This window comes from Delphinus delphis, chromosome 14 (assembly GCF_949987515.2).
Source record: "Delphinus delphis chromosome 14, mDelDel1.2, whole genome shotgun sequence".
Classification (NCBI taxonomy): Eukaryota; Metazoa; Chordata; class Mammalia; order Artiodactyla; family Delphinidae; genus Delphinus; species Delphinus delphis.
In genome coordinates, this window is record NC_082696.1 from 63,272,253 (window position 1) to 63,300,139 (window position 27,887).

At 33.9% G+C, this 27,887-nt stretch overlaps 1 protein-coding gene across 3 annotated transcripts in view; it reads left to right on the top strand.

Moving 5' to 3' along the window:
- Positions 1–27,887, top strand: part of EPHA7 (EPH receptor A7) — a 167,280-nt gene that overhangs the window by 33,111 nt on the left and 106,282 nt on the right. For all 3 annotated transcript variants that reach the window (XM_060030221.1, XM_060030222.1, XM_060030223.1), the window contains exons 4-5: positions 25,591–25,746; positions 26,567–26,902. In XM_060030221.1, coding sequence (XP_059886204.1) covers positions 25,591–25,746; positions 26,567–26,902 — 492 coding nt within the window. The remainder of the gene's footprint in view (positions 1–25,590; positions 25,747–26,566; positions 26,903–27,887) is intronic.

Genomic DNA, 27,887 nt, shown 5'->3' on the forward strand with positions numbered 1-27,887 from the left:
TTATGATTCCTTTCTGATTACTGCATGACACAGTAGATTATTTAAGCACACTGTATATATAAAATACATAAAACTATCTCTGCCTCCCTATCTCTCTCTCTCACATGTATATATCTGTGTATATATATACACATACACACACACACACACATATATATATATACACAATACACACGTATATTTTACTCTTATAGATTACTAGTCCTTGAGCTGTAGCTGTTAATAATAAGCTATTATACATTTACAGTCAATTGCATTGTTTTGTGGCATTAACTATCACTTATAGAATAAGGTGCAAATGGGTAACATGAGTTCTAGTAGGTTTTATGTATTAATTCCCCAAAAGTAAATGTGTCTTTTTGTGTAAGGAAGAAATTGATATATAACTGCATATTAATTCCAAAAAGGAAACCAAATTAATTATAAACTTAACTACTGAAAGGAAGTAAATACACTGTAACAATCATTTTCAATAGCAAGTTGAATCTTGCCATATTCTGCATATTACACATACATTTGTATTTGTACTGCAACTAATTTTTTTGCCTCTCACTGTTGTGGCCTCTCTCATCGCGGAGCACAGGCTCCGGACGTGCAGGCTCAGTGGCCATGGCTCACGGGCCCAGCCGCTCCACGGCATGTGGGATCTTCCCGGCAGGGCACGAAACCGTGTCCTCTGCATCGGCAGCCCAACTCTCAACCAGTGTGCACCAGGAAAGCCCGCAACTAATTTTTGGTTGTCTGATATCATATCCAAAATTTCTGGGTTTCTTAGTTCAAACGAAAAATACAGTTTTTAATTTTCATGCCATTCAGTAGGTCTATTTTAAGGACGCCTCACTAATTTTCATATTAGACTACAGAAAATATTTTAGGGAGATAAATTATCTGGGACTCATATGATAGAGTATAATTTATAAGAGTTTTTTTAAAGATATATAAACTTGTGGCCTCTAGCTCTGCATAGTCCTATATATTTTTTGGTAGATCAGCCTTCTCCACTCAGATGTTTAGGAGATAGATATCATGTCAGGATCCCAATCTTAGAAGCTTCTGCAGCACCAGGAAACTTGATTTGTAGAGTAGGTGGAAAAGGCTGCCCACAGCTTGTGTTTTCCCATCACAGCAGCTGTTGCCCAGCCTAAGACTTACATCAGGAAAATTTTCGTCCCTGCTGACAGTTTCCTCCCAAATTATCTCCCCATCCATTAGTTGAAAAAACAAGCCAGAAAAACAAACAAACAAAAATCTGTACTGAGTATCTATTCTGTGTACCATAGGTAAACTTTCTATTTTCATCAAAGTATGAAGGTTTAAATAACTAGTTACAACATAAGTCAGAAAATGGTAAATTATATATAAATTCTAATTAAGTGAGAAAATAAATTTCAACTTTATTAAAATAAAAGCTTTTAGGAGATGGTATGTACATTGAGATTTTTTTTTCATCATGAATATGCACAGAAACTTTATTTATTTATTTACATCTTTATTGGAGTATAATTGCTTTACAATGGTGTGTTAGTTTCTGCTTTATAACAAAGTGAATCAGTTATACATATACATATGTTCCCATATCTCTTCCCTCTTGCGTCTCCCTCCCTCCCACCCTCCCTATCCCACCCCTCCAGGTGGTCACAAAGCACCGAGCTGATCTCCCGGTGCCATGCGGCTGCTTCCCACTAGCTATCTATTTTACGTTTGGATTGAGTTTTAATAGACAGATGTGAAATCATATAAAGGCACTTCCAGGAGCCGTGAACATGATGAACAAAGGTGGGGCATGTATGAAATTGCAGGTCATATTTGTTGATCAGATAGCTGGGGTGTGTGTGTAAAGGATTATAGTGATAAAGCTAGGAAAACAGAAGATAAGTTGGATTGAGTCTTGGTGAGGGCTTTCTATGTTGTACTAAGGAATTTGTACTATGTTTGTAGTTATGGAGAAATCATCACAAATTTTTAAGTAGGGTATATAATCAAAGTTGTGCTGTGGTGATAACTTGAAGGGAAGTTGAAGACTGGATTAGAGATGAGAGAAACCAAAAGCAACAGCTTTTGGAGTGACTAGAAAAAAATCTCTGAACGAAGACCCTGTTACTGAGAATGAGAAGGAAGGGGTGTGTTAGGGACACATTAGGAAATAAAACTAATGCTCAGAAAAGGAACAAGATGTTAAGGGTGACACATGACATTAGAGTTTTGAGCTTATCTTTTACTACTGTCTTGTTTAAGCCCACTTCACTTCAGTCAAACTAACTTCGTTTGTCAATAGTTTCTAAATGCAGTCCTTAATTTTTGGTTTCAGTGTTTTCTATTGTGCTTGTTTCACTTTCCTGATACTCCTTTCCTCCACATCCACGTAAAATATGTATATATTGTGTATCCTTCAAAACTCAAGTGTTAACTCCTCCAGGTAGCCCTCTCTGATTTTCATGGTCAAAATGAATCTCTTCTCTCCTGAAGTCCCAGAATATCTTATTTGTATATTCTTTATGAAAAATATATTATCGCCTAAGATGCTACATTTCACTGGTAAAGAGCAAGAGCTTTGGAGTCAAATTCTTACTCTACTACTTACTAGTTGTGAACTTGCACGTGTTACTTAATCTCACATAATCTGTTTCCTCGTCTTAAATTATGGATTCATGGTAGAATCCATGGAATCTGAAGGATAGGTGATATTATTATTAATACTAAATCGTGTAATGCATATGTATTACTGAGTAACATCCCAGGAACAAAATAAGTGCTTAGTAAATTTAGTTTAGCTAAAGATATTATGTGAATTGATGGGAATTACCTAAAAGCTTTAAGGCAGTAGGGAATGAGGCTCTCCCATCAAATGATGGGCCAGTCAGATTGAGTACTCTTAATGCCACGCTCTTAAAATTGGATAAAGACTTTGGGTACAATGGACAAAGCAGGAAAGAATAGTTTTCCAATACCCAATTTTGCTAAAGTCTCATCCTTGGTCAGGTCAGAAAACCAGGTAGTCTGGGCTTCTGCCTTAAAATGAATGTGGCTATGGCTGGGGGCTGCGTGCAGTGTCAGAAGCCTCTTACAAATGACTTGGATAAGCTAGGACCTTGTCAGAGATATTTGTGAAAATAGTAGTAGTAGTACCAAAAGCTGGGAAGACAAGCTAGATTAAATCCGAGTGGGAGAGTTTTTCAGGAAGAACCATATGGGGGTAAGTAACGTCTCATTCCATCATCTAGACAGTTGTGAGGGCAGAAACCAAATTCAAGTGAGCCAAGGAATGAATGGTCAAGTGAGAAAATGGCTGTTGTGCAGAAAAGAAAACCAAGACAAAGTAAGCTTGTTAGCAGAGTGGATAAAAGTTTATCTGTTTAGTTACTTGGATGGTCCAGGTTAAAAGGGTTCTTATTCTCTGCTGGAGAGTTAATGATATGAGACAAAAAGCTTTAAGAGGTTGGCATTAAAGACTTTTTCTGTCCAAAGTTTCCTAAACTTATTTGATCGATCGAATGTGCAAAGCTGACTTTAAGATAAATCCTTATTGTGTAATTCTTAGTAATGTTTGGAACAATGTTTCCAAATGCAGTGGGAAATGATTGTCTAGGGTCCTTGAAGGAGAAGGACATAGAAAGCAGGATTAATGTAGGAAAGGAAGAAGATTCAAGGCTGAGATCAAAGTGGGAAATATCAGAGTTAGTGACTGGGAAATGAAAAATTCTGATTGATGATGATGGCTTAAGTATGGCTGTGCTTGTTGACAGATGGAGAGATGCTATCAGTTTATCTCTCCAAAAGATGGAGCAGAAGAATTGGGATGAGAGAGTCACAGGGTATAAGGAGAAAGGACAGGGATGGGGAGAGGGGAGGGGGGAAGGGGTACAGAGTACCCTGTCTCAGAATTCCAGAATGTAATTATCTTTTCTCCTGACTTATTAGCTCATTAGTTCCAACAACCTTTGATATAAAGTTTCTAAGTTTTTTAATTTGTGATTTAATTTGTGATTAATTCAATTTAATTTGTAATTAATTTGCTAATATTTATTAATTAACCAGTGGTTAGAATTACTAAATACATGTGTTAATAATCACAGTACCCAAAGAAGCAGCTTTATTTGCCCTACAAAATAAATCAGACTGAAAGGTCCTACTTTTTAAGGACATATTTTGAAACAAAAAGGATTTTCTAAAATAAAAATCTTTAGTTTGTTTCAGAGAAGGTAGTAAAACACAATATGATCTTTTAAAGGCATATTATATTAGGTCTTACCTGTGTTCCCCACCATTTACGTTCAGTTCTCAACTTGTGAAAATGAGATATGTATCATTTAACTATCTAATAACTTAAAATAGTAACTTGTTTTATTGCTTATTTTACTTTTAACTTAAAAGTTATCACCTTAGAATTTTCTCAATTTGTAGTTATGTTGTCAAGGACAGTTATGCATGAAACACTGAAAGTAGATGAATTCGTAAGTAATAAATATGATCCTTTGAAATGAATATACCTGTGACTAGAACAGTAAAAATTTTCAGAAAAATCGGCTATCTGTTTTTGCTAAAGAGGATTTCATTATATTTAAGAGGGTGCTCTGAAAATGTTCATGAGGCAATGCTTTAATGTTAACCAAAACACATGAAAAGCAAATGGAAACAAGGCAGTCACCTTCCGCAGAGCTTTTAATAGTTACAGTGAAAAATTAAGGACCACCTGCCACGTTGAATTTTATAAGTATGAATGATGTAGCAGTACTTGCCAATACATTCAGGAATAAGTGAAAAAAGAGGGGTTTTATATAGTAACACAAACCTTCAAATGGAGTTAATAAAAGACAAGGCTTTTCTTTACTGGGTGGAAAGTTATCTGCTATATAGAAAGGCCTACTGAATGAAACATTTGTCCTCAAATTCCTTTTAATCTGCTGTGAGGTTCTGCCTGTTGCCTCACTTGGAATAATGTGCCAATTTTGTAAGGATAAAGAGAATTTTATCCTTTTTTCATTCCTTTAGCTTCTTGATGTAACATTTCCTTGAATTTCACAGTACCTACCTGTTTTTAGCAGCTCTAATTTCAGACTATCACTTTCCCGGACTAAAGTGTAAAAACTGATATTCTAATCTCCTTGACGGAGAATATTCAAGAAATGCAATCCCAGTGAGAATGCTGCTTACTAATGGATATTTCTTTCTCCAGCCATCTTTAAAAATTCAGTTTCTGTTTCAACTCTTTAATACCTCCTGTTCTTTGCAGAGATGGATTAAAATGTCTAGTATCTGTGGAGGAATGCTTTTGTGGTAGCATATTGCTTTTGTATTATATATTGTAAGTGGTTATTGTTCATAGCTCACACCTTAAAAGTTCGAGTTAAAGTATTTTTCTTTGCTCCTACCAAAATATTTACTTTGTCCTGTGACAGTTTGGAACTGAAGTGCAAGAATTATGAGAAGGTATAATAGGGTTTGATTAGTTTGGCAACCAAGCTTCGCCTTTCAAAGTTAATTGGGTACTGTTCTTATAGATTGAAAAGACTTAAGTGGAAATGATAATAGATTTTGAAAATGTTATTGAAGATTGAAATCTGTTTGGCAACTGTGGCAAGATATTCAGATTCTTAGCACTAAACAAGGGTGCTGTAGTTAGTGTGCAGGAAGGTTAAACATGAACAGCAACAAAAACTTCTTACAGTTTTAAACTCAGTTTTGAGCAGGTTGTTATTGTGAAATATATTGATTCTAACTCACTTCTAAAAATATTGGTAAATATAAAATAAAATTTTAAAAAATAAAACATAGAATTTCTTTAAAAAAATATAAAATAAAAAATATTGGTAGAGGAGCTGACGGTTATAATTTCCAGAATCTCCAGGTTTCAGAACCTTGAAGTAAGTCTAGGTTATTTAGTTATTTTAGTTGAATACAAAAGTGAATTTTACTGAGCGTCTCATCATTGTAATTTCAGGAACTCTTAGAAAGGCCATTTCCCTTTGTTGTCATCTCATTCTAGTGATTAAGGTGACACTCATTCTGTTGTTATTAATAGCTCCCTTTTCACTCTTGAAAAGGTCCTGGATTGGATGATAAATAATATAGTCGCCTTCCATATAAAGTGTTTGACTTCCTCCTTTTCACACATTTTATATGTTTCTAAAATAATCACTTTTTAAAATGTATTCTTTTATCTTTTAGATTTTTTAAAATATAAGGCTATTATTGCCTACCATATCCAAAGTAAAATTTATATATGTGTAACTGGTGGTTATATCCACTAAGAAAAGTAATTATTATGCCCTAACATTAAGTTATTAAACTATGACTCAAGTCTTCATATTTCATGATAGAAATTGACTAATTATAGTTTTTGGAGTTAAATTTAGGGCTGAAAATGTAGAGCATCTTATAGCATTACTTGTCAAATGCAACTAAATGGAAAGAAAAATCATGTTTTGGAGAAAGAGGCAATTCAACGTTTTTTGCTTCTCCGGAGTTAATATGCGTTTATAGAGTGAACTTGCATGAAGGAAAATTTGATTTTTATAATTCATTAAATATTTATGTTCTAATCATGCCAGTCAACCCATGTGAAACATAATTTTAGCCTGGACAATGCTAATAGTTATCGTCTTCCCATATTACTTATATTAATATAGATGTCTATTTATGATTTTATTCATCCAGTTGTGTTCAATATAATAAGAGTTTATGCTCTTATTTTCATTTCTGTTTGTAATGGTTAGTGAATATACATATACACTAATGAAATGATTAGAAAATTATACTTGACAGTAATCATATGCCAGAATGAGTAGTATACACCAAGCAGCACACGACTTTGGCAGAGGTCTAGATCCAGGAAAAACACTCTACTAGAAACAGAACTGGATTCAGAAACTGATGGCTGTGTTCTAAGCCCACTTTTACTCTTTAGTAACATTATAAATTTGCATGTTACTTAATGTCTCTGAGCCTTCACTTTCATCTCCTGTCCAATGAGGGAGATTTGCTTACTTACTTATTTCATACGATGTCGTGAGGACCCTTTTACCTCTTATAAATCAAATTGCATTTTAATTACCAACATTTTAATATTGAATCTGCTGGCATGTGCTAGACAGTTGGAAAGTGTAAGTGTAGAGAACGGGGGCTATCTAGTAAAAATCTCTTGATTCTACCTCCCAAAGATCTACTGAATGTCCAGCTCTCTATAAACAAACTCGTGCATCCTTTTACAGGCCACCATTACCTTTCACCTGTTTTACTGCAGCAGCCTTCTCTCTGTTCTGTTTTTACGCCTCCTGCTAATCCATTGTAGTTAGAGTGATCTTTCTAAGTGCGAGCCTTGACAGAGCACTCTCTTCTTAAAATTCTTCAATGGCTTTCTCTTCCTCTTAGAATAAAATAATAATTCTTAACTTTTACCCCTGCTTCTTTTTTCCAGCTTCATCTCTTGCTTCTCTTCCGCTTGTATTCTACGTTTCAGCCCATTGACATTCTGTCATTGCCTCAAATGCGCCATCATCTTTTCCCTCTCTGCTCTTTCCTTGTGAATAATCTCTTTCCACGCTCCTTTGAATATTTCTTCCTGAGTCTGCAGGTTTCAGTTATACCAGAAGAACTGTCACTTATCTGTGTTCCTACAGTGATCCCCTTTCTGAACACATCATGAGTTGGGAGAACTGCTTCTTTAATTATTGGTCTTCTGCTGGACTGAGAGCTCTGTGAGGGCAGGGATTTGTCTGTCTTTCTTCCCACAATGTCTACTGTTCTTCGCATAAACAGTACATAAGAAGTATTGAAAATATTTGTTGAATGAATGAGTAAGTGAATGGCTACACAGCAAGATAGTGCAGTAAACAAGATGTACCGTGATAAACATTTGACACAGTGTTGCTGTGATCAGAGTGTCGAAAGAACAGCAGACAGGAGTTAACTTGATAAGAGAAGTAGCAGAAAGTAGAAACTCCAAGTTTCCTGCTACTGAAGGAATGACAAGTTCAGGGTTTGTTTTCTTTTATTTTTTTTTCCCTTTTGAATTTTAGGTTTGGGTAGGCTTTATAAGTGGAGACACTTATATGTAGCTGGAAATTTGAAATAGGGGGCACTGATACGATCGAAGAGATAAATAGTGGTAATAACAATAGTTCTGTCAACTGCAATCTATACAGCACTTTTTTTAGTTTTTTAAAAACTTTTTTTAACAGAAGTTTCAAATGAGGTTAATTTCTAAGCAAATCATCTAGAGCTGTAGCTGGAGAACTTTGAAGAAAAATTAAGTTTACGAAAGATAAAACTAACGTTTGTAACAAAATTATGTTCTGTTTTTGTATAAATATGAAAAAAAAATCTAGCCATGATCCTTTCTTTAGTTTGCCTAGTTAGGACAGAGCTTCATTAACACGGAGATGCCTGGGACTCAGAGTGAAACTGACAGATACCTGTTTGTAGAAAAGCAAGGTTTCTCAACAGCAACACTATTGATGTTTTGTGCCAGATAATCCTCTGTTTTGGAGAGCCCTGTAGGAGATATAGCAGCATCTCTGTTGCCTGCCTACTAGATGCCAGTAACATCACCACCCCCTTATAGTTATAATAAAAAAATATCTGCAGACGTTGTGAAATGTTCCCCGGGGGCAAATTCCCCCCACTTGAGACGTAGTGCACTGGAGAATTAAAAATTACATCCCTATGCCATAGATAGGAAAACTTGGTAATATACTGGAGCCTTGTAATTCCCAAGTAAATTATTTCCAGATATTTATTTGGTGATTATTAGCAAAATGCAAAGAACTGATGTCACTACTCTCAGGTGTTGCTAGGAATGTAGAAGTGGTGAGGACTCTGGGCTACTTTTCTCAGAAAGCAAAGACGTCTAAGGAATAAAGGATGGGAACATAAGAAAGGGAAGGATAATTAATTTGTGTTTTGAGGATCTGCCTCAAAGATGGAAGGAGAAAATGTATGAGTCTGCCTGAATCTTTCACTTTATTTTATAATGGAAGGACACGATTTTCCAGAAAATCAGCCACATATGTTCCTACAGGTGAGAAAAACATCTTAGGCCTTCTGTTCTCATACATCATGATAGGTTGTGTTTTCTCAAAGATCTCATGTCAGTTGTTTGGCTGCAGACTACCAGTGTTGTGTTATTATGTGAAAATGAAACCACAGTTTGTTACTTGATTACTGCTCCTGATGGTACGGCCTGCTTTCTGGAGTGTGTCCTCTCTCTCTTTGCCTTGTTGTCATCAGACTTGTTGTTAATTATGAGGAGACCCCACCTCCTTCTCCCCAACTTGCCCTATATCCATAGATCACAAATCTCTTATAATGAAGGTTCTATTGGGCATATGGGCTAAGAGAATGAACAACAGAAGTTCTAAAACACTGTGGTTTTTTTTCGTTTTGTAGTCATGAAGGAAGAGAATGGTAGCTTTCATTTTTCTCAGTTTTAGAAAAACATTGGCAGATGTGGGTGGAAAGCAGACTGATATCAAGTTGTATATCGATAACTTACATCACTGTTAACAGTAGCAAAGAAACCCCTTGAACTGACCTGAAAAATAAGTTGTATGATTATAGCAATCTGTTTTTTCATTACGTTCCCCTTTCCTTCTCTTTCTCTTTTTTTACAATGAATGTTGCTTCTATGATAGCTGCCTATGAGATAGCAGAACCTTTCAAATCTCAGTTTTTATCAGTCTGTCTTATGTTGTTTTCTTTTGGTATTACATGGCAAGTTACACAGATTGAACTATGTGTTTGGTATATTTCCTTTCATTGTAGAGTATAGTGTAGAGTTGTATCTCCACCTAAATAACATACTAAACAAAGTAAGTTTATCTAGACCAAAACAAACAGAAGGGGAAATAGGTTAATTTTCAAATGAAGAATTTTTTAGAATAATGTCATTTTAAAGAATCTAATATACCTGATTTCTTTAGTTGTTGAAACTATTAAAGGAATTGCTAAGTTGAAACTTTCACACATTAAGCTACTGGATTTATATAGTGATGCAGTTAAACAGATAGTTTGCAAAAATGTTGGAGAATATTCCAAAAGTTTTTATATGTTTTAGTGGAAGCAAAATTATCTTAATTAAAAAAAGACAGTTGTCCTTACTATGTTAACATAATGATGATAATTATATTAACTGACATGTATAGAGTACTGAGTATGTACTAGATATTGTTATAAGTTCTTTAATTTAGCCCATACAGCATTCATATTAGGAAAAATCTATTACTGTTCCTAGGCAGTTTTCTATTCAGTGGTCTAGTGGTAGGTCTAGCATTTGAACCTCGGGTTTGAACTCAAGGTGTTTGTCTCCATAGCCTGCATTTTTAAAGACTGCCTTCTACTGTTCTATAAACTTTTCCTTATCCATCAATACACATTCACATATACAAATATTTTCTATTTTGGCAAAGAAAATTACAATCGACATAAATATACATAAAACAGCAACATCCTGGGTGGTATTAGAGACTTGCTTAGTGAGGCATGACGCTCAGAAGGAAAATTTCAAAGGACCAAACTGCTGTGAAATGTAAAGGAAATAAAGTTAACACTGTTTCATTTATTTGGAAGAATATGATAACTATCTTGTAAGATTGTGGTGATGGTATAATAATACCCAGCATGAGATAGGTAGGTAGATAGATAGATAGATAGATAAAAGATAGAGATTGAATCTACAGTGCTTAATTTTAGGAAGGGTAAGAGAGAGGAGGGGCTCAGTTGTCTAAACCAGAGGTCAAATATGGCTTCACTAACGAGGTGTGGGTTGAAATTTTAGCAAATATATTTGTAATGAATCTCCTTTAGGAGTTCAGCACCACAGAGCTTACTCTGTAGTATAAATATCTCTAAATATGGGCGTGAATCTAAGAAAAAAATAGTGCTCTATTTTAATACCTTTTGTGAGACTCCATGTTATTTTAGTGCTTTCTGTTGGTTGGGAATTCAGTAGTCTACTATTTATTATTTCTTCTGATATTTGATAAAATCTTCTTTATTTCTTGTTATGCTGTTTCTCTCTGAAAGTTAATAATAGGAGTACTTATGAAACACCGAGGTGTGCTGTAAAAAGATTTATTCCTTCATATGTTAGTCTAATATGTAAAATGAGATTTGTAGTAACTTTTTTTATCTTCTGTAAAACCACACACAACAGTATATTAATCCATAGTAAATGATGTGCTTATGTTAAGCTTGTGATTCTTCAGAAGGGACTGCACCAGAAGAAAAGGGAGAATAACAGATATAGCATAACCCTTTGTCATTCTAGAGAAATGACTTTGGAGACGTTGGCGAATACTGAGAGCTAAAAATACCTCTAATTTTGATACTGTCATTCACACTCACTAATTAAATTATCTCCGTAACACTGTGGGATAATGCTATGTGGTGGTAAACAGCTGACAAATCAGTGTTATATCAGATTCCAGAGAATCAAGAATCAAGTATCCTTGATTAATTGTTGGCATGATTGAAAAACTATTCCATAGTATTTCCACAAATTATATTGAATAAAAGAAATATGATTTTAAAGTACTTTACTGCATACAAGGTTTCCTGTCCTACTAAAGCATTGACTGAAGGAATTTAACTGTAGGATTCAGCATTTCCAAAAAGTTAGGGCTTCTGTTTTCTACTTGATACAAATCTGTTTTCCACTTCACCAAATTCTTAAAAATCTAATATGGAGCATCTGGCTTTTAAGAAAAGCTAAGGATTATTGCTTTTAGAATTTTCTGTTAAATTTGTTATTTTTGATTTTTGATATTTAAGCAACAAAGTAGAATTTTTGGATTATATTAATAAAATTAAATATGATATATAGAGAAAATATGTCTGTTGTTTCATTTTGAATATAAATTATTATAAGTACTTATTGACTATGTCAAAATACATAGATATTGTTCATTTTATTATTATGTATCACAACTAAATATTTGAATGGAAACAAATATATAAACCCTAATCTAGACAGCTATTTTGACAACTCTTTTAAGAAACAGCACACTCTAAATTATAAGTCTGTATACTAAAATTTAGAAGAGAGTAGTATATTTTGAGAATTCTCTATTCCCTTTGGAAATATAACTTTATTTCAGAGTAATCAAAGAATTAATTTAATAAAAATTAATAAATTTGTGATACAGATATTAAGACAATGCCAACATATGAACTTACTCAACTATCATAATTACATGTAAAAAAATAGAATGTATAAATAACCATATTAAATAGCACTCAAGTTGTTAGAACTACAAGTATAGTACTTTGCAGTTAGGTATTCAACACTTTTCATGAACAACAGAAAACTATTTAGAAGTTTGGACAAACTGCATTCCATTTGGGGATATAACTTAAATGGAAAATTTGTAAAGCAGAGATACAATAAAGATAACAGGTAAAGAGCAATGTACCTTCTCTTAATAAAAAACTGTTTCCTCCAAATTCTAATTTTGCAAGATATTTTATAGCACTCAATACTGTCTATTTATATGGTAAGAGAAGAATTTCATTTTGGGAAAATCCTAGAACTTTATTGGCACTGTAGCCAGACGTTATCCTTTAACATCTGCAGCTTGAAAAGCTTAACCTTTTAGCCCCTTACTTAAAGGACTACTAATTTAAACTACAAAATAACCATCTTCAAAAATTGCAAAAGGAATAGTCCTATTCTTACAAGGTTTGGACTTCCTCTTATAATTTTTGGCGTTTGGCAAGGATCACCCTTGGTCTAATCATGCCATAGGTTTTATGTTCATTATGGTGACATGAAATAGAAGCACATGAAAATTTTCAACCATCAGATACCTCATTTTTCCATTGGCATACATCTACTCACAAAGATTTTTATGTCATAAATTCTTCTACAGTACTTGATTATCCCTAAATTACATAGGACTGAGTCAATAACACCTTAGCTTTTAGATATTCTGTTTATTTAAACATACATACAACTACTGTTCTTATCAGTCTTTTGTTGAACATTTACCCAAAAGGTAATTCAACTTAAATATTGAAAAAAAAGTCTATTCTAAAAATATTGTCTGATCTCTTCCACCTGGTTTCCATCTGTGACAGTGTGTCTTCACAATGTCATGTGCTTTTCTTTTGTATGTTCTTTACCATTTGGCTTGGATGTAATCTTTGAACTGATGTTTTTTCTCCCTTATTTTCTGTATTCTGATTAGCATAAATTGAAACTTCCAAACCTTTATGTAGGTTTTGAGATGATTTGATTCTAATTAATTAGGAAGATTTAATGCATTATAAGCTTTCTGTATAAAATATTATATTATAATGGCATTAGTATAGCAATAGAATCAAGCATTATATTCTTTTTCATTCTTTTCTTTGTAAGAACTTTCAACAGATTTTTCATTTACATTTTTATCCTTTTCTGTGAGAAAGCAGTATTTCACTTCTGAGTTTCTCAGTTATTTCAAATTGACATATGTGGGCGTATATGTGTTGAGTTTGATACTTTGTAGTGTTGACATTACATTTCCTGAGATCACCATTAATGTTAAGGTACTTTATGTTTTTATCCAGTTTTTCTGTTAAATTTAAGTTTTGACTTGAAAACAGAGATATTATATGTGCATATAAACAGGCTTTAACCCTTAGTTTTGTCATGCCCCTCCTCCCATTGGTCATAGGCAAAACAAATTAATTTGAGACATATGAAACTGAATGGAATAATACAAATGTACAGAAGGGTGTGTGGATATATGTGTGTGTTTGTGATCATAATAAAGACAAAAGATGTAATAGCCCATTGTATTTAAAGTAGTTCTTTTGTTTACTCTACAGTCATTGTTTTTAAAATTTAAAAGAGAGCCAGTTAGAAATAAATTGAAATCTTTTTTCATAATGTAAGAAATATCAGTAATATTTCTGTGTTTTCCAATAGAAATGTTAATTACAAGAATTTATTTAAAAGGTGGCCTGTCTAGTTCCAAATTGCTAACAGAAATGAAAGCATTTCTGTACTCTCTAGAATATGGCAATTCTAGATTACCTAAAACTAGAATATTCTTGGTTTTGAGTTTGGATAGATCATATATTTAAAGAAAAATGGTCTTGTTTAGGAATATGAGGAGGACTATTATTCTTTAGATTTTTGTCTTGGAAAAGAGCCCTACACTGAAAGTTTTGTTATGGTTTATAATTCACTACTTAGTAGTTTCTCTTTCTTGGACCTTCCTTCTCCCATGTTCAAAGAAAATGTTCTCAATTATACTCATAAAATATTTTACATCTCATTCATACACTTATTCATATTACTATGTTAAAGATTCTCATAGAATCATTTTAGAAATCATCTAGAGCATTAATCTAAACATGGCTGTGCAGTTATTTCCCTGTACAGCATAACAGGGAACTCCTTAGGAGTCTGAGCTCCTGAACTGTCTCTCCTTTAACTGTCAGTACTGTACCACATTCTACTAAGAACGTACCACGTCATTTCCATTGATCTGATTACTATGAAAAATTTACTAAGTGGTGTCAGTGAATTAACCTTTGGTAAGTGGGATGGCTATTACCAGGTGCATACTGCTGTAGGATGAATAAATGTTCTTTCATTCAATAAATGTAGGTTAACCTCCTGCTGTATGCTAGACATTGTGCTGTGGTTTTGGGATCCATGGATAATATCATAATCCCTGTTCTTGAGGTGCTCACAGTGGGCTGGAGGAGACACACATGAAGAAATAATTATGGCAGTGTTAATGCCACAATCGTGACCAGTTTGTACTGCCTTCTGCGTAGGAGTTAAGCTTCTGATTGATTGATTCACAAAGGATGAGTCAGTTATTCTTAAAAAAAAGGAACTAAACTAGTTAAGATGTCTTTTTACATGTGTAACACAGCTTTTTCTAAAGCTAAAGACTTTATTAAGAAACATATTAAATAATATTCTGTTAGTACCAAGATTGTCTTTTTGCAAAATACTGTGGCTGCAAAGTAGATAGGATATGATAGAACTATATCAGATGATTGGCTTGGTGTGGAGATAAAAATTAACAACTAACTGGTTTTCTATTATTAAGAAGTGGAAAGTATGGGTATCCAGTTAGAGAATTCTTACTATTTTGTTTCTCTCTAACCATTCTGTTTATCTAACAATTCCGTTTATCTCACATATATGTATATGTATGTATCTATTCACTTTGTGTGTGTCTGTATGTCTGTTTTGAAAAAAAGATTGAGCTCAACAACATCATTTGTTGTAAGGACTTATTCTGCCTGTTATTTTCTTTTATTTCTGAGAATTAAGGATTGAGTGAATCTCCTCATTGTCCTGATGCATCTTTTTAAGATGTCCTCCTTCCGGGTAAACTGATTTCTTTATGATCTTCAGAAAATTTTCCTCTAACATAACAGAAATGATTATTTATTTCCCCACATGTTCAAAACTGCCTTCAACTGCTTTAGGGTAATTTGCTTCACAAGACTTAGTATTGATCCATATTTTATAACTGACTAAATAAGAAAAAAAGAGTCTCCACAAAATAGCTAGAAAGATTGCCTTCACTGATGATTTCGTTTTAATCATTTTTGAAATGATTGCAGAAAACTGGTGGTGAAAAGCCCATATCTTAGACCACTTAAAATGAAAGGTCTGCCCTTTATTTTAAGAAATTAAGATGAAATTAATTCTTTTCTTTTGGGCTGTGGATCTTGCAGACTTTTTCTACATATGTGTAGTTTTAAATAGATTGTAGGAGAAAACCAATTATTGATGAGCCACAAAGTAATCTGATTTTTAATTCTTTGAATTTAACTAAAAATGTTCACTTTATTAAATATAACAAAATCTCCAACATTTTTATTTATATACGTATTTCTTGTCCAGCTGAAGTCTTTTGAACTTGAAATAACCTGCCCTTACAGAGTATTCTGATATTGCCAGATCCACTATTAGCCTCATTGAAAAACAAGCCAATAACTGCCACAAATAGCTCTCCAGTTTAAATATAATTGGTCAATAATATGTACCTACACACATTTCCCGCATGTCTACCTACACTGAGTAGTTTTTTCACTTCACATTGATGAAATGCTACAGCTTTGGCAGGAAAGGTGACTTCTGAGTCTATGTTCAACACTGAAATAGGAGATAATTAAGTGCATTGTAAAACATACAAATTAAGGTACAATATTTATAATTTATGTAAGTAATTTCTTATGAAAAATCAAAAATTTAATTAGCTTAAGCATATAATTATCCACACGATTTGATGCTAGGTCGAAAGGTAATATAGTATTGAGAGATCATCATATTTGTCTTTCAGCAGTTATAGCTTTGGTCTATTGCCTGGCACAATGCAAAGAGTAGGCAAACAATAATTACTTAGTCAGAGAATGAATGCATAATATGGCCATATTTGCCTAATAATTAATTTGTGTTTCTTATTTGCATACACCTCTGGTAATGGGGAAGTAGCTCAGTGTTTATCAGGGGTAGAAACCAGAGTGGGATCAAAACTTTGCATGGAAATTGACATTGTGAAATAATCATAATAGTTTACTATTTATTGAGTGCTTATTCTCCACCAGATGTTGTGCTAAGTTCTTCACATGAATCATACACTTTAATTCACAATAATCTTTGGAAGTAGTCTTATTAGGTTTTTCTATTTTAGGTATGGAAAAACTAGGCTCAGAGAACTTAAGCAATTTTACAAAGGTCACACAGCTGGTACATGCTGGAGGGAAGTCAGATTCATAATTTATATAAAGGACAAGTTGTATTGTCTTTTTGAGATTGTTGGAGTGAGACCTTAGATGATGAAATTAACAATGTCTGTAATTCAGAATATGAACTTTATCTTTTAAGAACTATTGTTTTTAATATGATTATGTTAAAACAAGAATCTTCATCTTTCAAAACAGGAATTCTCACTAGTATATTTTACATTATGTTTTGAATATAGAGCTTATATTATCTGACCTTTCTTGCTGTTTTCAAAACTGTGAGGATAATTTAGCATAAGAAGAATGAATAATAAAAACAAATTACAGAAAGTATGTTATTATAATAACTATAAGGGAAATATTTGAAAATACACTTGACAGTGGCCTAAATGCTAGAGTAAATCGTATCCCCCGTCTGAAATCTTCCTAACACCAGTTACTGTTTAAGAACTTACTGCATCCTCTTGTTCATAATGACATGCCCTCAAGGAAATCTTTTAGTAAAATAAAATAATACTCTGTCATAAATGTCACATTTTTTTAGTTGCCACAAATAAATAATATAATATTCGAGTTTGGTTAGCTGGCTTCCCCTAATTTAAATGTTTTTCACCCATGGGAACCCCATAATTATGTTATTTTGCTATAGACATGAATTAAGGTTAAGGTTACTTTAGTTCATTTCCAGTGGGGTTACTAAATTCTGAGACTTCATAGTTAATTTATGTTTTTTATCTGTAGGTTGATCTCAAAGTAGACCTTTGAGGACAATATTGAATGAGATCCAGAAGGGTCTGATTTCATTTTGAATCTTTCCTTTTATGGGAGTTGACTATTAAGTAATTTACATAATTAAAAATTCCATTTCTGGATCCTTACCTGCATGAACCAAAATGGATATGCACATCTCTGAGAACACACACAGGGTTTGGCAACAATGGCACAGGGAGAGATCGAGGTGAATGGCTGAGCAGAGGAATCCTTGACACAGTGCCTGCCACTGCCAGTCAGGGATGCACGCAGAGACAGGATGGCCCTTCCAGAACCTGTCTTTCACACTCTTGCTGAGGCACCACTGAAAGACTAAGTGGGTGTGAGTTAGCATGTACCGTTTTGGGGTGGTGATGGTGATCGAAATATACGTGTTTTTACAGATAGCATTTCAACGAAAACAATCGTGCTAGAGTTTAACAGCTAGATAACCAGTTACTGTGTTGTTAAAACAACCTTTTGAAAATTGAAATAAAAAAGAAAACTAGTGTCTCTAGCTCTTAGTAATTAATAACAAGGAAACAAGGACATCGAAGCCGAGAATGTGAAAAGGCTTTGTCCAAATTGCATGCCAGTAAGTGGTGGCGTGGATTTGAACAGAGTTCTTTGAGTTAAAATCCAGTTCTCTTTTGAGAATAAGAGAATAAGAGGAAAAAAGATTTTGAATATTCTAACTTGACATTTTTCTCCTCTTTTAATCATTTTGGTAATGAGGTCAGGCTTATGGTGAGGTTCTGGTACAGTAGAGAGTGTTTAAATGCCAGACTTCAGCAAAATTCCTAGCGTATTTCAAACTGATAATTTAACAAAGAAGAAAAAACTGTTGACACAGTGCTTTGTTTTATTTCCTTTTACAGTCTAAATCCTGAAAATAAAACTTTTAAATCCTTGTTATTTTACATCTGTTTCTTTTCTACTGTATAGTATCATAAAACATGAAGTACTTAATTAAATAACACAAATAAATAACATATATTTATAATGCCCCCAAATTAGTTTTTCTTTTTAGTTTTAAAAATCCCAAAATTATTTTCAGCACTTGAGCACCTGTTATCAAACTTTATATTTCTGCATCATTTCTTTTCTAAACTCTTACAAGTTAGTTATGGGATAACATGGATGGTGCTTCACAAACTGTAATATACTTGTTACATCATGTTGTTTTTATCCTCCTTGCCCGCTGTTCATTCTCAATGTGAACAATCATAACATGTCAATGACAGGAGGTCTGGCTTTCAGGCCGACTTTTTTAATTATTCCCACTGAGGAACTGTCAATAGGATTAAAATACAGATTCTGGATCTGTCCATTCCAGATGAGGTCAGCACTCTGAGCAATGGGAATACTATTTCTGCAATCTGTGTTTTCCCCTTTGCATGCAGAAGCATAGACATTAATATGACACAAATATTTGAAAGCTCCTATGGAAACAGGCTAGCTTTGCCTAAATTAAGTCAGTTGTCCATCTGCAATAAATAAAATAACAGCATTCATTAGAATCCGTAGCTATGTATGTGTGTAGATTCTACAATAATATTAAAGCCCAGAAAGTTTCAATTACAGAACAATCCACTTATAGTTCATAATTAATAAACTCTTTGCAGCTGTGTAACTGTGGCCGGAAACATCTGCAAAGCCTCATATTTTACACACAGACACATACACATAATTCCTTCAGAAAAAGTTTAATTGTGCTTAAAATCACAGGTCTGGAAACAGTGTAAGACCTGAGGAAGCTGAGTCTAGTTGTATTCAGTTAGCTCCTTGGAGGAGGAGTTGGGGGGGGGGGAAGGAAACCTGCCCTTGTCTGGCACAGGTGATGTAGGTAAAAAATAAGAATGTTTAAGGTCTATTCATATATTCACTGAAAACTAACTTTGTATATTATCTCCCCTACATATAACTTGGTATTGGTAAGCATCTATTTAAGTTATAAAATTACTCAGTAAAATGCTAGTCCTTGGATAAAAGATAAGTTATTATTTATAAAACTCTAAAATTAGAAATGGGTAAAAAGAATATATTGATTATATGTTTTCCTTTGTTTTGGAATTTATAGTTAATTTTTTACACCTAAATGTAGCTTTATAAAAATAGATGAATATAGAGCATATGTGTTAGAAAGGCAAACTAACATATTTTCGACAGATAAAATTTGGTATTTTTTCTTAATGTTGGCTAACTTAAATGTTCAGTTTGAAGTTGCATCATCAATGGATTTTATTATACATGACAACTTTACTGAGGTAAAATTCACATACCATACAATTCACCCATGACAGTTAACAATCTAGTGTTTTGTTAGTATAGTTATAGAGTTGTACAACCATCACTACCAATCAATTTTTGAACATTTTCATCGCCCCAGAAAAAAACCCTGCACCCATTAACAGTCACTTGCTATTCCTCTCACTGCCCCAGCTCTTAGCAAGCACTAATCTACTTTCTGTCTCTATAGATTTGCCTATTCCGGATATTTCATATAAACAGAAGTATATAGTATGTGATCTTTTGTGACTGGATTCTTTCACGTGGCACAATGTTTTCAGAATGTATCAGAATTTAACTTCTTTTGATTGCTGAATAGTATTCCATCGTGTGTATTCATTTATTAGTTGATGGACATTTTGGTTGTTTCTACACTTTGGGCTATTATGAATAATTCTGTTATAAACATTTAGTTATGTTCAAGTTTTTGTGTCAGTAAGTGTTTTCATTTCTCCTGGGTACATACAGAGGAGTGGAATTGTTGGGTAACATGATAACTATGTTTAAACTTTTGAGGACTTGCCAGTTTTTTTCAAAGTGGCTGCACCATTTTACATTCCCAACAGCAGTGTATGAGAGTTCTAATTCCTCCATATTCTTATCAGACTTCTTTTATCTGTCTTTTTTAATAGTCTTCCTACTGGGTATAAGTGGTTTATCATTGTAGGTTTGAGTTTCATTTCCCTGATGACTAATGATCTTGAGCAACGTTTTGTGTGTTTATTGGCCATTTGTATATGTTCCATATAGAAATATCTATTCAGATTCTTTGCCTGTTTTTTGATTGGCTTATTAAGAAATTTTAATTTGTTGATTATTTTAAAATTCTAACTTATTATAATTCTCAATAATATCTAATCTTATCTCCCTCATCAATTTTATGGTGGACATATCTTTTATCATGCGTTCTTTACAGACTTTGACAGTCCAAGAAAAGACCTAGAACCTCCAGGATGATGATTCTAAACACCTGGAAAGCTTTTAAAATATAGATATATCCGAACCTTAATAATGACTCAGTTATCTTTAATAGGGCCAAGACAGTAGTCTCTTTTCAAAGCATCCTTCATGTGCAGTCATGGGGGACAGCCCACTAAGATATGGAGTTTCAGTGCCTTAATGTTCAGGATGGGTCAGTTATGTCTGAAAGTAAAGATGGAGTTTAAGATTTCTAAAAAAATGTGCCCATTATGGTTGAGGGAATCTTTCTTGGCTGTAGAGAAATTCTAGAAGTATGTGGATTTTCTGGGATAACCAGTTTGTGGGAGAAGGTCCTTAGAAGTATAATCAGATAGGATATCCCCCAAGCTTACCCTTGTAGGTCATAAACCTAAAGCACCAGGGTAAGTGTGGGTATCTACACCCTTGATCAGAAAAAAAGAGGTATTCCACTTCATCCAACTGCTTAGCCTAAAGAGTGGAAATTTGTCTGCGGATTTTACAGTGGCCTTTAGGATTGTTCATTGAGAACACAGAGTTTTTACACCAGTACCCTGATTGTTCCACAGACTGCCTCATGCAAGTATATACTCAAAGGCCTGGCACCCCATTGCTTAAACACTTGAAATCCATTGAAGACAGCTATGGAATATGCTAATGTTAGGAGAGTTTGAGAATCAGGATACAAGGCTTTTGTATCAGCTCTCTTATGTATTTAAATATCTTTGTGTTCAGAATTTTGTTGCTCTTAAGTAATTTACTTATAAATGGGAAACCCTGTTGCACTTTGTGTGTGTGTGTGTGTTTTAAGAATTTAAATCCCACATATTATTTGAACCAATTTTGTTACATAAGACAATCTTCTTATTTAAAAATAGTTGAAATTAAATATAATATGACAGTTACTTCATTGCAGTAAACAATATAGCAGATCTTGGAATATAGTATATTTTGTAATATAATTTAGTAGGTATATTACAGTAGATAGTCTTGTTACTGTCCAGTAAAAAGAAGTTTCATGTGCTTCCTAGATTTTCTTTTTCTTTGGTGCTTTTCCATTTAAACAACTGGCTAAGTGAAAACTTGCTCAGTGTATGAAATCTGACAAGATTATGGCTCTTAGCTCTAGGATAATGAACTTATGTTATTTTATTCATTAAGGCCCTGAGGGCTAGAAAAAAAGAGTCCAAAGAATCAGTCCCAGGCCTTTGTGGTAACACTGAAAAATACTGTTACTAAACTCATTGGTGAAATATTATTTTTACAAAAGTAAATATTGAAAACAAATTTTATACATATTCCCGGTCTTCATCAGTCCAGTGAAATATTACCTTAAAACAATGTTCAGTTAAAAAAACAAAGTCATCGAAAGGCAGGAGATTAAAATGGTATGTTTCTTATTGTAACTAATTTTACCATAAGTGCATACAGTATATTAATTAAAGTTTGCTTTAAGTTCAAATGCTGTTGAACAAATTGAGAAATAAAGCAAAGGAAGAAAAAAGTTTTAAAACTGCTATTATTGCACGATTCCTAGAAAGTTATTCTTATATATGTCATCATTATGTATAAAGGGAATTTATCTTTGATTGAGGTTTCAGAAGGCATTTACCATGAAAAAATTTTTTACTAGTACCTTTTTGGAAAACCAGCTGCATTTATAGAGAGAAGAAATTGCCCTTATTTCCATGTAGGCTTTTGGGAGCAGCTGGAGGGCTCATCGAAGTCTTCCTTAAGTGGTTAAATCTCAGGTATATCACTTCATCCCAGTTTCTCTCACTGAGTATTTTACTCAAGCTATTTCATCTAGATATCTCATCTAAAATTCTAATTTTATGAGCATCTGTTACTTCCTTCCTAAACATTTTACTACGCAATTGCTCACTGCTGTCCTGAGAGATACAGGTTACGTCTTCTCGTGTTCTTGGCTTTACTCTTCACACCATAGCTCCCAAGATTTTGCCCTTATTTTTAGTAAATCTAAATTAATAGCTTCCTTAGATGTTAAATGAAAACTCTCTTGTTACAACTTATTATTTTCAATATTAACTGAACTGAAACAGAATAGTACTTCAAAGAAAAACTGTTAAGACTTTTATGACCACATTTTTTCGAGATTGCTTCTCTCATCATTTAATGATGGCCATACATGTACTCCATCATTTTGCAGGCATCTACAATGCCAAAACTCATGGTGAAATTGAGGAGATCTATTTCATATCTCTTCTGTAAGGTGTACTAGGATATCATTTCACCGTTTTCTAAGTTAAAGTAATAGCTTTAAATTAGTCAAAGGGTAGAATAAAAGGCAAGAGGGGCCCATTGAAAATTCATTTTGGGGGTTGCTAAAGCTTCGAGACCCATTGAACAGATGCCAGACTTTGGCTCATTCAGCAGTCAAGGCTGGTGCAATAGCATATGGTTGAGTCTCAGCCGTCCTGTGTTCTAAATCCAGTTTTAGCCTAGACAAACAGAATTATTTGAAGAACTCAGGTTAATTTTGCTTCAAATCTGCTTTCCCATCTGCTAAAATGGTAACAGAATTTAATGAAATTTGAAAGTTGAATGATAAGGGTTTTAAATTTCTCTACATTAGGTACTGTTATATATTCTACAAATCATGTAAGTGGAGCAAGAAATGGACCTACTTATTTGTGGGAAAAGTGGAAGTAAGCCTTTGGTTAGAAGCCCTTATTTGCAACAGGCGGGTGAGAATTGCGAGAGATTCCACTAGGTAGTTTGCTGCCTACAGTTCTGGAAGCCTTACCTAGTGGATGTTAAATCGTGTTGCCATTCCTCCCCCATTTCCTTGCTCTCCAACTCCTCTCCCTGTAAAAAGTGAGTAAATACACATAATATCATCAAAGACTCTCAGCATACACCTCTTCTCTCTGTCTCTCTCTCTCTCTTTTTCTTTGTTAATTCTCTGGGCCTTAATGTTATCAAGCTGCAGGTTGTGAGTAAAGCATTGCCTTCTCTGTGTTACGGATGTTCTATCTGATCACTGAATTACAGATGATACATGGGGCAAGATACAGTGCATACTTAAAGAAAGGAATTTCCAGCCTGAGAAATCCATGCTAAATCCTTTATCCTACTAGTTAACCATTCTTTTATGTGGCAAGATTGTATCTTTAGAAACATTTTAAAGTGTTATTTTGTTTCATATTATTTCAAAATCGAGGTCGTTTTTCTCTCTGTGTCTTAGATTTGTAGTAATTGCTACAAGAACATGTGAAGATGCTTTAAGCTTCGTTGCCTAATATGTTTGTGAGTGCGTCCCTCTTGTATGAATTGAGGAGGCCAACTAAAGGCAGACTGGCTTCTGAGGGCAGCAGTGGATCATAATTTACAAAGAGATGGTAGTAGTTCTGTTCACAAATCTATAACTTATCTATCACAATATGACCTATCTTTAAGTTTCTGACTTATCAAAAATACCTGTCTTGTTCATATAAAACACCCTTATATTCTTGAAGCTTAAAAGATAATTTGGAGTTCTCAGTTGTACCAGATTATGTGTTAAATATTCAGCATGTGAACAAAAGCACAGAATGACTTGACTCTTTTCTGGAGAATATACTATCTTAATAAGATAGGATTGTTTTTCCCACCCAAGAGTGAAAATGTGCTTACACTCCTGAATAATGCTCAAGTTGAGAACATTAAACAAACTTGAATCTAATACATTAAAAGTTATAATTGAATTTATGTTATTCACTTATTTTTCTTTGTAGATATGACTTATTAATTTCTATTAAATTTGAAGGTCACTAAAACTTAAATAGATATTCATTTAATAAAGATGGAGGGTAAATTGAATCTATTTAATATATTCAATGTATAGTACCATCAATTAATTTAAAAATTGTTGAGATAATGAAAATTGAACTTGCTAAATTTTAGTTGAAGATAAATATGTAAAATGTCTGGGGATAGTAAATAGTTCCAGGTTACTTGATTTAATAACAAGTAGTCTCTAAGTGAGTTAGGGCAACTTCACTGGAAGGTGATAGAGATGTTTTTCATGGCTGAGAGCAGTTGCTGTGTTAGTGTGACTATCTTAACCTCTCCCAGCAGAGGAGAAACAGTTATCACCTGTTTGTCGTTGATGGCTTTCTCCTTATTTCTGGCAGAATAGGTTTCTTCTATTCATAGGATTTCATTATTTTTAGTAACAAGGAAGTTCGCTTCGTGGAAAGCAGCCTGCCTTGGAGCTTAAACTGGTTGAAATATCTTGAAGTTTTCTGAAAATTGCAGGGTGTGAGGGGGAATACATTTCTATCATTTTCCGATGACAGTTTTTACATCACTATTATTTCTAGTCAGGTAATAAAATTAGTTTAATATTTTTCACTATGAACCAAATTCACACATAAAAACTTAATTTATAGCTATACTAGATTAAGAAAACATAACTTTGAAGTGTGTTAATGCAAATCAACAAGCAAGTTAATTATTACTGAAATCAAAGTTCCCCTGAATTAACTCTCCTGAGATTTTATCTAAATAAATTATGCTTGTGTTTAGTTTTGGGCGCTAGACTTTGGACTGATGCCAACTACAGGTGCAAGTTTGCTGTATCATTTGGTTTTTATTATTTTGTTTTAAAATACAGTATTATACAATTGGGTTATTGATATACACTAAACAGAATTTTACCATAAAGGGCATGTTTTTCCCTTCTTTTTTCATATAATTAGAGACTTATGGTTTATAATTAGTTCCCAGGAAACATGACAACAGATATAAAAAGAATATGTTAGAAATTTCTTATTGGAATCTAGGTTTCTGTTGAGTCTGGTGATAGCAAATTTGGAAACCAAAGTTCACATTTTATTCTTTGCTAAATATGACTAAAATTTAAAGAAGGTCTGTTTGTTCTCATGTTTCTATTTTCACTTTGTTCTGCATTCCCAGCCTGTGGCCGTGGGTTCTACAAATCCTCCTCTCAAGATCTTCAATGCTCTCGTTGTCCAACCCACAGTTTTTCGGATAAAGAGGGCTCCTCCAGGTGTGACTGTGATGATGGGTATTACAGGGCTCCATCTGACCCACCGTATGTGGCATGCACAAGTAAGTTCATAATTGTAAAATAAGGACTTTCAAATCCCTTCCATTTGTTTGTAGTATTGTGACATCATTGAAATAGGCCTGAAATTTATGAGTACATTCCACAAACCGATGAGGCTAAACAATAATATAAAAGAGATACATCTTACATCATCATCAGTGTAAATTTCATGTCTGCCAGATCAAAATGCATTTTAATCATATTTTACACATGTATTCAATAGGAGTAATAAATAAAATGTAAAAGTTATTTGAGTCTTTCATGGCTGTGAAATGTTATTAGAAAGTAATGGTTTCTGAATTAAAATTTTCCATCACTAAATAGGGCAAATCTTATATCTTGGTGCTTCAGTTAATGAATGTTTGAGAGACTCAAATCCAAAGCCAATTCCAGACATTACTATAAATCATTCTTGAGCAGATTAAGAATGAATGGATGTATTCTCTGTTATACGGTTAAAAGGCAAAGTATTTTTAAACAACTGCACAACTGTTTTTTTAAGTGCATTAACTGTTCTTTTTTAATAGCTTGGAAGAAAAATAGCTAAGACCGTGGCAAAATGACAAAGACAGTTGTTATCCTGTTTTCATTTTGACATATTAAATAGAAAATAAATAAGGCCTCTTGCCAAGTGAATTCAAGAAGGCTTTTATTCAGTTTCTCTAGGAAAGGTAATGAAATGTTTATGTGCAAGAGAGCATTTCAAGTAGTTTTCTGTATGGTGATTGAGCCACTAGCTTAATGCCCCACGTGGATCCTTTAGTTCATTTTTGTTTGTTTTTTGTCTATTTTTGTTTATTTGCTTATTTTTGGTTTCCAAAGGGCCTCCATCTGCCCCACAGAACCTCATTTTCAATATCAACCAAACCACAGTGAGCTTGGAATGGAGTCCACCTGCAGACAATGGGGGAAGAAACGATGTGACCTACAGAATACTGTGTAAGCGGTGCAGCTGGGAACAGGGCGAATGCGTTCCCTGTGGGAGTAGCATTGGCTACATGCCCCAGCAGACTGGATTAGAGGATAACTACGTCACTGTCATGGACCTGCTGGCCCACGCTAATTATACTTTTGAAGTTGAAGCTGTAAATGGAGTTTCTGACTTAAGTCGATCCCAGAGGCTCTTTGCGGCTGTCAGTGTCACCACGGGTCAAGCAGGTATGTTTCTGTGTTTGTCTTGACTAAGTGAAAAATGTGACTACATAAGTGAGGTCTCTCGCTTAAATATCTCGTTAACTTGGCTCTACAGAACTTGATTATTCCAGCTTGTTGATTATTCACACCTTTAGCTTTTCTTTGCTATTTCTTCTGTTGCCTGTTAAACCATTACTAGACTCATTAACATCTCCTCCAGAGATCTGGCAGGAGAAAGAAAAGGGGATAAATTGTAAACCAATTAAGACTGCTCTAAGAGGACCAACTCTATTAAGATCTAGGGGAGGAGAGGGAAAATATTGGACAAAATAAGATGTAGGATATTTCTTGCGTTTTTTATTTACCTTTTTGTGTGCTACGTGCTTATGATTAAAATCTACAGGATAATCAGGAATGAAGGAGTTGGCTTCAGTGTCTCACATGGCGTTAACCAGTTTTTTACCACATAAAATGTTATATTTGTAATAGATGGCAAGTCTGCCTTAAAATTTGCATGAGGGAATTTTACATTCCTCACTAGATTTGTGATCATATGGATGTCTATAGTATTGGAATAAGTACTTGAGAGATCTCATGAGGCTTTCAAAATAAATGAATTAAGAAATATAATAATCATGATGATTATGAACTGGGTAGCTTAGCCTAAAAGCAGTTTTCGCTTATTTTCTTATTGGCATTTAAGATGCCCTGCTGGGTCATTCTTTGCTGTGGTAAGTAGGTTTTGGAAAATATAAATTGGGAAGGAAGCTTCAAAAATTGGAGACTTTCTAAACCTTTAGAGAAATATTATTATTGGGGGAAGTTCCAGAAACGGAGGGCTTTTTCAAACTTTTGAAAGTTCTTGCTGCTGAAGGGTGATGCTATGCAGTCAGAGTAGCCAAGTGCTATGTCATCGTCATTAATAAAATTGGACCTGCACTGGAGTACTGAGTTGTGTAAGCATCGTAATAAGCTTATAACAAGGTCTTCTTGATCTTTGGCTAGCTGT